The 16153-nt window shown below is 35.3% G+C and overlaps 1 protein-coding gene across 2 annotated transcripts in view; it reads left to right on the top strand.

The window, feature by feature from the left end:
* Nucleotides 1-16153, top strand: part of tox (thymocyte selection-associated high mobility group box) — a 67044-nt gene that overhangs the window by 37274 nt on the left and 13617 nt on the right. For both annotated transcript variants that reach the window (XM_038271596.1, XM_038271588.1), the window contains exons 5-6: nt 11131-11376; nt 14415-14639. In XM_038271596.1, coding sequence (XP_038127524.1) covers nt 11131-11376; nt 14415-14639 — 471 coding nt within the window. The remainder of the gene's footprint in view (nt 1-11130; nt 11377-14414; nt 14640-16153) is intronic.

Here is a 16153-nt window from a genome sequence, read left to right on the forward strand (position 1 = left end):
ATGAATGAGTCCCTACAGCAAAATTCAAAAAGATTTTGATTAAAAAAATGGTTAAATTCAAAGTAGCTGATCTGCTTAATGAGAAACTGCTAGAAGGCTGGAAGTTTTATAGAAAACACATTTATATAAATCGTTTTAAAGAGTTAAACAACCTGTTTTTGTTGTCGTCTTACTGTTATTAAAGAACTATTTGTGATATACAAAGTAAATAAGATTTAAATGAACTTAATGATCAATGTGGAGACAAAAACTTCCATAACTTAAATTAATTAAAACATTTCAACTTAGCAACAGTTACACCAATAAAGCATCAGCTGAGAAATAAATGTTATGTAAAAAAAATCAACAGCTGTTTTAAATATGAGTATATATTTAATTCAGCAATGCACTGCAAAAAAGATAGAGAAATAACTTAACATTTCTTAAATTAAGTGTATTTACCCTTAATTTGAGTAGGTAAATAAGATGATTTGCCAATGGAATTAGTATTTTTACACTTAAAATAAGATAGATAATATGCACTTGAAATAAGACAAATGCAATTGTTTTTGCTTTTTGTTGTCTTATTCCATTGGCAAAGTGCCTCACTTACCTCCTCAATTCAAGAAAAAATGACTTCGATTTTTTTCCGATGTGTGGATTTACCTTTTAATTCAAAGTCACTCATGTGTGAAGGAGTTTTGGGAAATTAAAAGCTATAAAGTGTGAAACTTTGTGGAGCTATCTCTTTATTATGAGCAATCCTCGATTATTCAAAGATAGATTCATTTTGAAGTTTAAATATTGCTGCTAATGCAGCAAAATAAAATAAAAAAAGAATACTAAAAATGAAACAAACTTGCTTGTTTTCTCTAAATATCAGTGCAAGTTAATTAGCAAAGAGCTCTTACTTCAAGTTAAAGATAACGTTAAGAAAATCTCTCAAAATATAAAACATGAGAAATAATTCAGTTCTATTTTTTTCTCCAAAACAGGATTCATTGCTTTTCGTTTCCTTTTCCCCCCACATTGAAAAATATAAACACCCTTTCCTTTGAGCTACTTCCGGTAGGTAAAACAATCTCTTAACAGGAGCCTCATTAACGTTCGAATTAGCTGTTTTTTGTGTATCCGGTATGTTTCTAAGCCATAAAGACAAACCTCAGCTGAGGGTTTTCAGACGAATAAATAACATGTATTTTGCTACAAATTAGAATGAGTTCTAACCTTTTAGCTTTACAGATATGTATTAAATGTTGCATTATTTTTTTTATTTCTCAGCAGAAACTGACATTCATATTGTTCCAGATTATTTGCATATTGTTTGTGATTATCACCCTCATTCCCTTCTTTAGCAGTGATTTGGTTAATGCTTTGATCTTCACAGTCTGATTATCTTCTGCTTCTCTAACAGAAAGAAAATCCAGCACACTTTTAACACACAACAGACCCATTAAAGAGGGCAATCGCTGTGTTTTCTGGTCAGATGTCCCTCGACTCCACTCATTAGAGGCTCAGTGAGAATTTCAGCCACTCGTCAGTTTTAAGCCGGCAGCCTCCGGCGATGTTTAACTATAATTCTTTTTTAAACCTTTTTTTTTATTAAGCGTAACTTTGTGCAACAGCATACAGCCTGGGGCAGCGCTGTTCGGTTTGAAGGCCGATCACAGCAGCCGCTCCGTCTGACATTTACTTCATATTTTAAGTCTTCATTTCACAGTAAAGTGAAATTCTTGCTTTTAGTGGTGACATTCAGGCTGTGACAGACGTTGTCACACAGTAGAGAAATGAAAGCTATTCACAAGACTTCTCTGTCATTGAAACTGGCTGTTCAGATCAGAGCCGCGGGTCGACAGAATCTGTAATAAAGATTACTCCTGTTTTTATTAGGTTTGAAACTTCTCACCTCCCACTCGTGATCTTTCACTTCTTGAGTCTGTTTCCTTAATGTCTATATTAAATGTGACTGCTGTAATATGAGGAGTCGGCTCAAAAAAAACAAAGCAAAAAAAAAACATGAGAAGTTGAGCCAGAATGATGTGAAACACAACGGATTGCAAATGAAACTCAGACATTTTTCACTTTGATTAGATCTGAACTGTCTTGCAGTTGAGAGGATTATTCCAGAGGAAAGTCTTATTTTATATCGCAGTCCTACTTTCTCTCTGTCTCCTTCAGTCTCCAGACCCCGCCGTTATATTTTCATACATTTACTGCCAGCCCATGAATTATTGTTGCCTAGCAGCCACGCCGAGCTCAGCCTAATCGGTGTGGGTAGAAAGAGTCAAATCAAAGGTTGTTTGTGTGCGTTATTCCTACAGGAGCAAGACTATTCAGTTGTAGTTAATCCAGAAATGTGGACTACTCTTTTTATTTATTAATTTTTTCTGCAGCTGAAATGAAAGCTTGCAGCTCTCTGTAAATCCATCCAGATAAGTTTGATGTAATTAATGCAGGTTAATAGTTCCCATCTGTTTTTGCTCTGATATCTAGAGAAAAAAAACAATATCAGGCTATGAACTGCTACATTCATTTAAAGAATCTGCCTGAGGAATTAGAAAAAAAAGGAATACATAAAAATATAAATAAAAAAGTAAAAACACAAATGGGAAAAAAAATAATCTCCTTAAGCAAAATCAGACTACTTAATTGAATAATTCATAGTTTCTGAGAAATCGTTTTTCTCCTTTTTGTTTTACATTTAAAGCTAAAGAAATAGTGTTTTTAAAAGGGTTATATTCATTAATCATAAACCAGAATATTCAGATACTTTTGTTAATATATGTCTGTGAATCTGTGTCCATATCTGAGTTTTATTAGCAAGGTTTTTTAATATTAAAGTAAACTAATGTTTATTGCTGCTCTAGCATATTTAGTAACATCTATTTTACAAGATGCGTATGATGTGTTTTGGAAAATATTATATCCCTATTATATTATTATGAAAAGATTTTATCCAAGTGAGGAGTGAAGAATAGTTTGGTTTATATGTTTGGTTAATTCTTCTACCTTTCATTTGAACTCTATTATCTTTTTAAATAAAATGCACCAATTAGCAATTCATTGATTGATAAATGTTTATAACTTATAAGCTGAATTCATTCTATTTATGGATCATTAAAGATATGTTGTATTGTGTTTAGATTTAAGTTGGGATCAAAGAAATGCTTTAAAGCAGAAATGGGTTGTAATCTTTCATCGGATTAAAGACATGCAGGAAACTGCAGCATGTTTTTAGTTTTTACTCAAAGTTTACTGACGTCAGTTGAAATATAACAAGCCCTGCAAGTAAACGATCGTATTTTCAATGTGTTTTAGTCTCTAGATAGGAAATCGAATGCAAAGGAATAAAAGGTTAGTAAAATCTGTCAGATTTTTTGTTATACTTTTATAGCTCATGGACTTGGGTAACCTAGATATTGCAGCAGACTTACATCAGAGCAAGTTTTTATATCTAGTTTTATTTTTTATTATTTTTTAGAGTTTTTTCAAGGCATAGTTATCCTCCATCTTCTCTGCACTCCCTGCAGATTTAGTTTTACAATACGGCACTGTAACTTTACCAGAATGTTTCCTCTGGCTAGAGGCAATGTTCAGTTTTGAGTCCTGACCTCAATCTGAAGGAAAATGTGTGGAGCGAGCTGAAGATTAGGGTGATGGCAAAGGGCTCTTCTAACCTTAAACTTACCAGTAGAGATAACTCATCGGAAAAGCAGCGGAAACATTCAGAAAGCAAATTTAATGCTGATGAAGATTTTTCCTCTGATGGTTGTAAAAAAATCAGAATAATTTTTAAAACATGTTTTTTAATGTAAAAATAACAAATCTATTTTTTTTAAATCTATTTTAATATTGATGCTCCTTTTATATACTTTTATTATCTTTTTTCAGAAATGCCTTTTTATTTTTCCCAATGAGCCTTGGAGAGAAATATTTTCTAAATCTTTCAGAGGTCTGAATTAGTTTGTGCTCAACTGTAACAGTCTAAAAATAATGCTTTCATTATTATTTGTGTAAATTACTAATCATATAATATTTTAGAAAGAATTTATAAGGCTAGTAAGAAGTAAAACCTGAAACCCTAATTATACGATTATATGTTGAAATATCGTGTGAAAAATTGCAAATGTAACCTGTTTTTCCATTTTAATTTTATAAATGTAAACACTGCTTTTTTATCTCAATTATTCGAAATAGACTCTATTATTATTATTATTATTATTATTATTATTATTATTATTATTATTATTATTATTATTATTATTATTATTATTATTATATTGTTATTTAGGTACTGAGGTTTTAAACAACTTTTAATGTTTTTATATAAGTAAAGGGAGTATGAATTCCCATTTTTTTATAAGGTGGGTTTCATCGCTGAATTTTAAACTGCTCATCTGGTTTTACTGAACTCATTCAAAAGATAATATGTTAAAGTCAGTCAGTCGAAAGAATATTCTCCACTGTTCTCATGCAAATTGCAACTTCAAATTTTTTTTTTCCCAGGCAAAAGACAAGAACACATTGTCATCACAGAAATCTTTTCTAAGCCACATATCTGTACAGATTTGCTCCCAGAGCTTTTACCCCAACATGACTCAGTCATTACCCATCAGGGGTTCTCCCATCACCTCCCCAACCCTATCGTCTCTTTCAAGGGGAAATAAAACAACTTTTTCCATTAATAATTCAATAATGTGGAAGCAGTTTTAAATGCAATATTAGCTTGCAGATTTTTTTTTTTTTGTTTATTTTATTTTATTTATTTTTTGGGATCCTGCAGTGAAGAGCTGCATACTTCAGAATGAGTAGTATAACACGATGATATACCTTTCAAAACATTCACATGTAGTGGTTTAAGTCACTGTAATAAACAGAATACATGTTTTCAGTAAACAGGTATTTCTTAATGTCAACATTTTGACCTTTTAAGTTGCCCTTTCATTATAGGTATCTCAAGCGCTTCCTTTCTCAATTATTTAACCCATGTGGCAAATGAATGTTTTGCTCGATAAACCAAAAACCACAGATACCACTTTTCACAATTTCCATCAGTATTAGTTACAACCTCTTCTCATGTTGAAGAAATGTCCCCCTGAGTTCCATCTAATTACCACATTAGCGCTCGCAGGCCGCTGCAGGTTCCTGAGTGGGGCACAGCTCGTCCGCCCGCCCACCCGCCACATCCGTTATTGTTCGACGCTGAAAGGAAACTTAAAAAATACACAAAAGTCATCCTTTAATTGTGATGAAGGGTGTCAAAACACTCACATGGGGAATGTATTTTAACTTTTGTTTTCCTGAGAAGTGGACAGGGTCTAGCTTGACTTGACTGAGTCAAACAGAGATCCGTCGCCTTCACTGAATGCCTTTTTACGCTGAACTTAAGGCTGAGAACGTGATTGGGGTCAAAAAGTACAGAAATCATGTTTCCCATTTGACCACTTTTTTCTTTAGAAAACAAAAAGTAAGCTAAAAAAGGTCTGAAGAAGATTAGAATGATGGTGACCTCGGTGGACCTTTTTAGAAACATAATGTAGGATATCAGGCATGATAAAAAAATATTTGAGTTTTTTTTCTTATTATTTTACCGATTTAAATTTGTATTCCATTCCCCCCTTATTATCAGTTCCTTATATAAAACACACCATGGCCAGCTGCCTTTATAAAACATCCCATTCATTTAAGAAGCACTAATCTCAGTTAGAGCTGCAGGTATTTGGTGTATCTTTTTATTAGCTTAGCACATCTAAAATCAATTTTAAACACCTTCAGCTCACATTTGAACAAAAATGCTCAAACTGTCTGACAGATTATTGAATTTGGGTCTGGACTTTGATTGGACCTTTCTTACGGATCTTCATTCCACAACAGATCCGCTTTGTATTCTGCTGTTCTGCTAGAAAACAGTATATTTTTTGTGTGTGGATGTTAATTAGTGCTGCAAATAACTATTATTTTGCAAATCAATTAATCTGTGGATTATTTTTTTATTACGGTAATTGATTAATAATCAGATAGCAAAAGGTTCTTTAAGGAAGACTTTTTGAGAATTAAACCAGGTTAAACTAAAACTTTTCCTTTTGAGGAGTTCTGAATAGAGTATATTGACAGAAGAAAAATATTTTTTTATCCTGAATATAAATGCTTACATATTTATTTAACAACTTGGGTATAATTGCTGCTCAAAATAGGATTGTTCTGTCAGCTATAGGCAAACTCCATTTAATTATCTAATCTAATATATTACTAAATTAGTTGACAATTATTTTAACAATCACAATTTATCAGATTAATTGTTTTTAGCCCGAGTGTTAATTTCATTATTACCGTGTATTTACCTCCATTCACCCTATAATCCACTCTGAGCAGATTCTCTGTCCCTGCTGAAGAAAATCCATCCCACAGCATGCTCCAGCCACTACTTTTCACTGAGGAATTCAGCGTAGGTTTGCTGTGTGTCTAAGCTGCTGCTCTAGATTTATCCTGAGATCCCGGCTGCTCCTCTGATTAATGCTCTCCTTGGCCAGCCTGTCAGTTTATGTGGATGTTCACGTCTTGTTTGTACTTCATCCTTTTTCCACTTTCAGAGGATGGATTGGACAGAGCTCTGTGAGATTTCACCGGCTCGGGATGTTGTTTTACAACTTCACTTCGCTACAGCTTTCTCTCTGCTCTGTTTCCTGTGTGCCTCGGCCTTATTAATCCTTCTTTGTTCTACTGTTGTCTAACAAACCTTCAAGGCCTTCATAAAACAGCTGATTTTATACTAAGAATAAATTACAGATGGTGTCAAAATGTGTGAAATTACAGCAATTAAGGGGTGTGAATAGTTTAAGAAGTCAGGGTGTGAACCTTGGTCACTACAGTGCAAATGATCTGCCTCTTGTTTTAGTTGTGAACCTTTTAAAACAGCAGAACAATGATGCAATCAAACTACAGCATGACCGGCTGCTTTATTTTCATGAAAATGGAATAACTTTACCAAGAACAGCTGCAGGAGAATTTCACTCATTAACTTGATTTATATATTTAACAACATCCGCCTCATAGTTGTTCAATCAAACTTATTGTGGTTTTCTTGGTCTAAAATTAGTGTAGAACAACTATGTAATGTTACTATGTGTGCGTTAGATCGAGGTAATTTATATCTAATGTGTTTATGAAAGTCACTCCTTCAGTTCATGATAAGATCTAACCACCTACATGTTTGACTCCTTTGTTGCTTGAATGACACTAATGCATTAATTTCATTGTGAAACTACAACAGAATGTGAATTACACCTTCATTACCTCCCATCTTATTTTGATTTATTTATTTTTTCATAAAAGCTTTATTAATAGGTTTCTATATTCGTAAATCAGTTCAAGCCTTTAGCATTTACCAGAGATTTATCTGAAGTGCCATCCAATTTTATTGAAACCTTTGTTTTAAAAGACAATAAAGCATTATGTATTCGTGACACAGGTGTGACAGTAAAAGTGAGGACGGAGCTGTCTGGTTACTTTACATCCCGCAGTAAACATCTTTCTGATAAATTACCTCGGCCCCGGAGGCGCCTGGAATAAACTTGTCGGTGTTTGTTCAGTCTGCACCTGTGGACTCGCCGTCTCCTCCAGATACGTTGCCACTTCTCTGGAGTGTGGCAAATGGGGTTTAAAAAGCTCTATTGATGTACTTACACATGAGTGGGAAAATGGGAATTGATGTTTTAAATGACTTCTCATCCTGCCTTTACCTCAGACCTGTATTTCCTGTTGCCACGGTTACTATCAGATTTCATTATTAGTGAATCCTGGTCGGCTGCACAAACCCTGGCAAGCACAGGCGGACTGGGTTTAGAGTTAGGTCTGTTACATGATGAGCATGTCACACACCTCTGACTCTCTTTCATTGCAGCACAGAATCGGAGATTAATGTCAGATTTGAAGGCAAACTAGAAAAGCTTTTTGGTGACGCTGGAAAAAGATTTAATTAACTTTTTGATAACCATTTGTATCATGAACATCATTTCTTTTATCTGTAGACTCGCTTTGATCTCCAGTATCTCCACACATCTATCCTCATAGATTAGCTTGCACTACAGTATAAACATTCAGAAACTAAACAAGCATCAGAAAGCATGTATGTTATTTTAGGGGCAATTATTTAAAGTGTTCTTTGACTCCATTGAGGTTTCTTATCTAATTCAAGGGTTTATTATGTGCTTGCTGTTGTTTATGTAAGTTTTTAGATTTACTTAAATGTTAAGTTTAAAAAGGAATATACACATAAAAAAATGCTTGATTTTCAATAGAAATAATGACTTACATACAGTTAAAAGAAGATATACACCAATCCATCATCTTCCAATACCAAATAGGGCTGAAATAATAAATTGGAAGAATCGATTATTAAAAAAAACTGTTAACTACTTTAGTAATCGATTAATTGTTAGGCACCAGCACCCCTCGCGACCCTGCTTGGGATAAGCATTACAGAAAATGGATTAAACTTTAACTGGAGTGTCGAGACTAAAATAAGCCTTTAGCTGACAGCGACCCACCTTGAGCAGCAATTATACCAAAATTGCATAAAATATGTGAATATTTTGCATTTAAGATTAAAATCTTTTCGTCTGTCAGTATGCACTATCCAGAACTCCTCATGGGGAAAAGTTTTTTTCACCTGGTTTAATTTTGCAAAAAGCCTTTTTATAACCAATTATTAATTGATTAATTAAAAAAATAATCAACGGATTAAATGATTTGCAAAATAATTGTTAGTTACAGCCCTCATACCAATGAATGACTGAAGCACATACCTTACCATGTGAGTGAAAGCATTAGGCATTACAGAAACATTGTTTACAGATGCCGTTTATTGATAAAATGTAGATTAGCATTAAAAGGAAATACTACTTCTATGTTGCAGTGCAAACACTTTTTTCAGGATGCAGTATGAAGTATAGCAGCTGCCTGTAGATCACTGTAAAGTGGTTATTATTGAGGTAATGGTAGATTGACCTAATTCATCCGACATCTTATCCAGCTAATTAGTCAATAACAAAGCCGATATTTGATTCGGGTATTGGATTGGTGCATCTCAACTTATAAGAAATAGGTATATGGATTATCATATAAACAAATATCAAGAATCAGTTCTTTTCAGATCAGTCTCCAATTTAGTCTGATTTCAAATTGGATTTCAGCTATTAAAAACATTTTTAGCTGAATTACAAGACTGTGTAATTATGCAACCTATTGATACTATTGTTATATTAACATTAAGAAGCCAACCAGTAAAGTAATTGTCATTAATGACAGCTAAGGACAGCGGAGGCCTGTATGTATAACTGTTTTTAGAGCTACTGATCTAAACACATCTTTCATGATCTGTACTAGAATGCACGTATATATATATATATATATATATATATATATATATATATATATATATATATATATATATATATATATATATATATATATACACTATATTGCCAAAAGTATTTGCTCACCCATCCAAATTATTGGAATCAGGTGTTCCAATCACTTCCATGGCCACAGGTGTATAAATTCAAGCACCTAGGCATGCAGACTGTTTTTACAAACATTTGTGAAAGAATGGGTCGCTCTCAGGAGCTCAGTGAATTCCAGCGTGGAACTGTGATAGGATGCCACCTGTGCAACAAATCCAGTCGTGAAATTTCCTCGCTCCTAAATATTCCACAGTCAACTGTCAGCTGTATTATAAGAAAATGGAAGTGTTTGGGAACGACAGCAACTCAGCCACGAAGTGGTAGGCCACGTAAACTGACGGAGCGGGGTCAGCGGATGCTGAAGCGCATAGTGCGAAGAGGTCGCCAACTTTCTGCAGAGTCAATCACTACAGACCTCCAAACTTCATGTGGCCTTCAGATTAGCTCAAGAACAGTGCGCAGAGAGCTTCATGGAATGGGTTTCATGGTCGAGCAGCTGCATCCAAGCCATACATCACCAAGTGCAATGCAAAGCGTCGGATGCGGTGGTGTAAAGCACGCCGCCACTGGACTCTAGAGCAGTGGAGACGCGTTCTCTGGAGTGACGAATCGCGCTTCTCCATCTGGCAATCTGATGGACGGGTCTGGGTTTGGCGGTTGCCAGGAGAACGGTACTTGTCTGACTGCATTGTGCCAAGTGTAAAGTTTGGTGGAGGGGGGATTATGGTGTGAGGTTGTTTTTCAGGAGCTGGGCTTGGCCCCTTAGTTCCAGTGAAAGGAACTCTGAATGCTTCAGCATACCAAGACATTTTGGACAATTCCATGCTCCCAACTTTGTGGGAACAGTTTGGAGCTGGCCCCTTCCTCTTCCAACATGACTGTGCACCAGTGCACAAAGCAAGGTCCATAAAGACATGGATGACAGAGTCTGGTGTGGATGAACTTGACTGGCCTGCACAGAGTCCTGACCTCAACCCGATAGAACACCTTTGGGATGAATTAGAGCGGAGACTGAGAGCCAGGCCTTCTCGTCCAACATCAGTGTGCGACCTCACAAATGCGCTTCTGGAAGAATGGTCAAAAATTCCCATAAACACACTCCTAAACCTTGTGGACAGCCTTCCCAGAAGAGTTGAAGCTGTTCTAGCTGCAAAGGGTGGACCGACGTCATATTGAACCCTATGGATTAGGAACGGGATGTCACTTAAGCTCATATGTGAGTCAAGGCAGGTGAGCAAATACTTTTGGCAATATAGTGTATATATGTGACCAACTTTTCTGTCTCTGCTGAGGAAAAGCATTGTGGGTGACATGCAGCAGCATTTGCATGCTAAATTCTATTGTATTTCTGTGGAGAGTACCAATTTTTCTTTGCATTTGTCTGCTTGAATATCCCCAGAGTTCATTTTTGTAAGATATAGATGAACTAAAGTTCATCTTTAATTTGATTTTTTTCAATGTTAGCTCGAGCATCAAGATCAATATAGATGCTATAATGGATATAAGAGTGGAGGTTTCACATTAACTGACCAGGGAATCTTCTTCAGTTTCACTCTATGTACCGATTAGGGAGTTCAGAAACTTCAAAAGCACTGAAAAGTGTTGCTGAAAAAATGTGAAAAAATAAGGTTTATCAAGACCTTATGGATTGAATAATTTTCTCTTTTTGTGATTTCCTGTCTTTGCTCAGATGCAGCAGATGGTGAACTCAGATTCTCGATTTACCAGCAGCCAGCAGCCAATCAAAGCAGCACTTGGACCAAGGAGCCAATCAGGCTTGAGCCAACAGAACCAGCTGTCCACTATCAACCAATCTCAGCTGGGGCTAAATGGGAACCCTGCTACCCATAATTCCCCTTCACCTCCTGGAAGTAAATCCACCACGCCGTCCCCTCCCAGCTCAGCCCATGAGGATGACAACGATGATGGAGTCAGGGTAAAAACATAAACAAAAAACACAAAACACATTCACTCCTTACAAACTGAGAAACAGACTCAGAGGCTGCTGTCTGTGACTCATTTCACAATATTTCAGTAAGCTGCGAACAGTGAGACATGTAACCACCATACTTATTATGCTGTATGTGTGTGTGTAGGCAGAGGGGACTTATGATGTTATGTGTCATAACAGACCCATTCTCTCTGCATATCAACGAGATAGAAATCAGCTCCCTTACTGTTCGCTGTGTCACATGGAAACAAGCTTTCTGCACCCAACTGACTCTTCATATTCTTGGAAAATGAAACCATTACTGCTCAAGAATATCTTGCAATTTTCTCAGGAGCAGTAAAATGCTAATGTGAAATAAAAGCTAAATAAAACCACCACCTCCAAAGTGTGCTCTTAGGCACCTAGACCAAGGCATTTTTTTTTTTACTTTTTTATAAATGGACATTTCTTTACCTATAGTGTTCACACTTTATGCAAACTTAAAAAAAATCATTATTTACATGTTGCAGAGAATCTTATGCGTCATTTACATTGCTTTACACCCTAAATGCACCAGGGAATGGTATCACTGATCCTTCCTCCCAGCAACTATAAGACTTTATAACTATTACAAGTTGTTATATTTATGCTGATTTTGCACATTTTCAATCTTAGTAAAATAACATGCTGCTCTCATTTTGCACATCTCTGATATTGCTGTTATTTTCAAATATCCATTACTGTAAAGATGTCCATAGTTGTATATTGGCTATTTATTCTCCAGGTGCACAGCTTTATATTGTTAAAACACTTTACAGTACAGTATTTTATTGTTTATCTTTTAACTCTTCACTATTATGTCATTCTTATACACTTTTCTAAGATCCACATTTTTGTGACAATTTTTTCTATAATCTTTTTTGCAGCTGTAAACACCAGAATTTCTCCATTGTAGGACAATAAAAGGATTTCCTATTCTATTTGCAATAGCATTAGCTATTAACAGTATTAACAATTGGCATGTGAGGCACAACTAGTTTTAGTAAATATATGCTGCAGACTCGGTTGTTTTTGTACAACAGGTAGACCTTTTTCTTATATTTGAGACTTCTAAATAGCAGAGAATGCAAACGAGTTCTTAACAGCAAACTTAAATCTCATCCCTCGGTCATAACTTCTTCACCAAAGAGTGTTGTATAGTTGACTGTTAGATACTCTGTTAACTGTCAGCAAGGAAAATAATATTTGTAATTATCTGTTTAGGACCTTTTCAAGATGGAAACCTGCTGGTTTTAATCAGCAGCCAATTTCTCTGTGTATTTTTAATTTGATTTATCAATATGGGAACAACATCATTTGAGGTTAAAACACAGTGTCCGTGTGTCTTTTGGGGATTTCAAAATATTCATGTCATAAATTCTTCCTGATATCATTTTGTTCTTTATATTTGTTCCATAATTTATCAAACTTTTGTGTATTTCTTGTCTTATTAGTAGTCCTTCTGAATGATGAGTACATTTTCTGAAGCTTTAGCTAATTGGTTTTAAAGTTTTAAAAGCCAATTAAGAGAAGATAAACACTGTCTGTTTTTATTTGTTTTACTTTGTTATTATTATTATAACTATTTTTTTTTTCGTGGCTTCACCAGTTCCACAATGCAAATAGTTCAACTTTACACTGATGACTCAGGCTGAGGAAATAGTATATTATTACCGGTAAACTTTCAATTTTGTTGGGAAATAAAATTCTGCGATCCGTTAATGACTTAGATTTAGGAAAAATAACAGTTTGTGATAAAGTGCAAAATTAATCAAGACTAAACTGTGGAGTAATTATATGGAGTTGGGGAATAAAAGAAAGAATATTTTAAATTTTTATTTTTAAGGTTTAAAACGTACAATTTTTTCAGTTTTTACATGTATTGTTTCTTCCTGTTATTCCGCTCCTTTTGGATTTATTCTTAGAAACAAATCAGCCAAATTAATTTGTTCCATGAGTTGGCTATTAGAGCCATTATGTTTAAACTAGAATCCCCATCATGCAGGGCTAGAAACACTGTAACAAACTAAATAACCTCCAGACATCCAGTCTTCTCTTTAAACCTGCAAGATTTCTGCACATGAAGTTTTTTTTTATGTGTCTCATCAGTTATAATCAACTAGTTGTTGTGACATCTACTGATCCACTTGCAGCCCACCTCCCCCGTTGGATTGTTTGTATCTATATAAAATAGGAAGGCATTGACTTTAAGTAAAGTGCACTTGATACATAAGCCAGAGCCAAACAGTCTAGTCTATCAACAGACTTCTATTCATGTTGCAAAAGCTGTTAAGCAAGTTGAATATAATTAAGCAATAAAGTGTTTTGTTAAAATAAATTTTCAGATATTATTGCAGGTCTAAATAAAGAATCCTAAAAAATAAATTCAACTAACTAAAAGTTACAAAACACCTGCAGAAAGAAAAGTGAAGAAAAGAGAAATAAAAATATATATATAATATGATAATTTATATTATATTGTCGACATTGTATTCAGTAATACTGGACTAATCCCAAAGGGAAATTCAATTTCTATTGTTTGTCTTTAAAAATATTCATTTTGTAGGTTATTCTGCACGCTACTCAAGCGCTTCAGAGCAGAGCTGATCAAGGGTTGCCTCCAACTGTTGCTGACATGAAATTTTAGCTGTTATGCCATTAGAAATGTTCACTGTTCAAGGAGGAATAATAACAATTTTACTCAGTGTGAAAAGGTTGAGCAGTTCTGCTGACTGGTTGGGAGTTCCCCCATGATTCATTTTAACTGTTGACTAACAGCATCAAGCAGTTACAGCTGAGGTCACAGTGAAGGTTATGTTACCAGAAAAACTTTATTTCTTTATCATTAAATTAAAATGAGAGCCTGTTTAATTTTATTTTTTGCTTTAAATTCATCATTTTATTTATAAGTGAATTTCTGCTCCAGATATGAATGCTTTCATCCTTTCTACCTTCTTGTCTGCACACTCTCTGAATCTTAGTCTGCCTCTGCTGCATCTTTGCAGGGAGAAAAGCGGCCTGCTGCAGTGGACATCTCAAAGAAACCCAAAACACCAAAGAAGAAGAAGCGAAAGGATCCCAACGAGCCAGTGAAGCCGGTGTCAGCCTACGCCTTGTTCTTCAGGGATACCCAGGCCAACATCAAGGCTCAAAACCCCAACGCCACCTTCGGAGAGGTCTCAAAGATTGTGGCCTCCATGTGGGATGGCCTGGGAGAGGAACAGAAACAGGTAGAGCTGTAAACAGCAGGGAAATTTAGAAAATTTTCATTCAGCTGTTTTGACTTTATTCTAAAATATGTTTTTTAATTTGAATTGAAATACTCAGAAGTGACAAAGAAATCAGGAAATCATACAATGAATGAAAGTACTAATTAGTAGTGCTTGTCATTTGTGTATTAGCAAAATGACAAATTAAACTACAATGAAATTTATTGTGGACGATTTCTGTGAATTTTTTTAAAGACCTGCCCTCTCCACTGTAAAAAAAATATGCACATGCACAACCCTGTACCTGCTCCCAAAAGGGAACGTCTATTTGACGTGTACAAGAGTATGCACAAGACCATTCCTTCTCATGCACGCTCTATTTAAAAGATCCTGATCTCCTCATACAAACTTAGTGTCCGAACGTCCGCCCTAACCCCTAAATCCCTCAATCACTATATACAGCGGAGACTATATTGTAGACTTTATAGCAAACTCGGTTAATTGACCGTTCAGACAGATGATCACTGCTTTTTGCTCCCCGTTGTTCAAGTAACTCCTCCTCCACTGTACGGTGTGCGGCGCCATCTTTGTTATTAGTCGCCACTGTTGGGTAGTGACATCCTATGGCAACAACAGGTCGCTGTGACAGCAAATCCCATAATTCTTTGTAAGGAGAGCTCTCCGTGCAAAGCATTCTGGGATATATCTTCTGATGCGTTTCTTTTCTTCTCATACACTTAGTAGACACTTTTTCACTTATGACCCTCTGCCATTTTCAAAAACCGCAGTGAGAAAGGTGAGCTTCAATGACTGTCTGAAACCATAGCTTAACAAATGTATACACCTGAAAGTGCGCATACGCAGAAAAAGATGGCTAACGGGGCAAACACGTACTGTAGGACTGCCTAATGAAACATATCACCAGAAAGATTGACAATTAGGAGGACAACTTATTGAGATGATCCACCTGGAAATAAAAGATCGTCCTCTGTACCATTAAAATGGCGTTATAATAAAATGTAACCTTAGTGTCTGAGAGTTCATCTTTGTTGAGAAGCTCTTTGAGTTTGGAAGGTAAATCAGTGACAGCTTGCATTGACGTTTAACGTGAGATTTGGCATTGAAAAACTCAACACTGAAAATTTAAGCATATAAAATAAAAGCAATGAAAATTCAAACACTGAAATTTAGTTTTTTAGTGTCACATTTGATACAAGCTGTCATTGATTTAGCTCCATAGAAGGCCTTACTGCCACTCTCCAAAGGAAATGATGACAAATGGCTAAAAAGTTCCCTTTTAAATCTGCTCTGCTTGTTTAGTTGCTTCTGTTTAGTTTTGGATTTCTTTTCTTTCAGTGTATTTACAGACTTTTCCTTGGGTTTAATTTTTCTTCCTCCTTTTCTTCCACTGTTTTACTACGTGTTGTGTTAGTTTGCCTTTAACTTTTGGGGTATTGTAACCTATTTATATCCATTTCAGTAAATAGCAACACCCATTTTAATTTGCTCTAACTTCCCAACTATGAGCAGATTTG

The sequence above is a fragment of the Cyprinodon tularosa genome, unplaced genomic scaffold (genome assembly GCF_016077235.1).
Source record: "Cyprinodon tularosa strain WSP-4 unplaced genomic scaffold, ASM1607723v1 ctg12, whole genome shotgun sequence".
Lineage (NCBI taxonomy): Eukaryota > Metazoa > Chordata > Actinopteri > Cyprinodontiformes > Cyprinodontidae > Cyprinodon > Cyprinodon tularosa.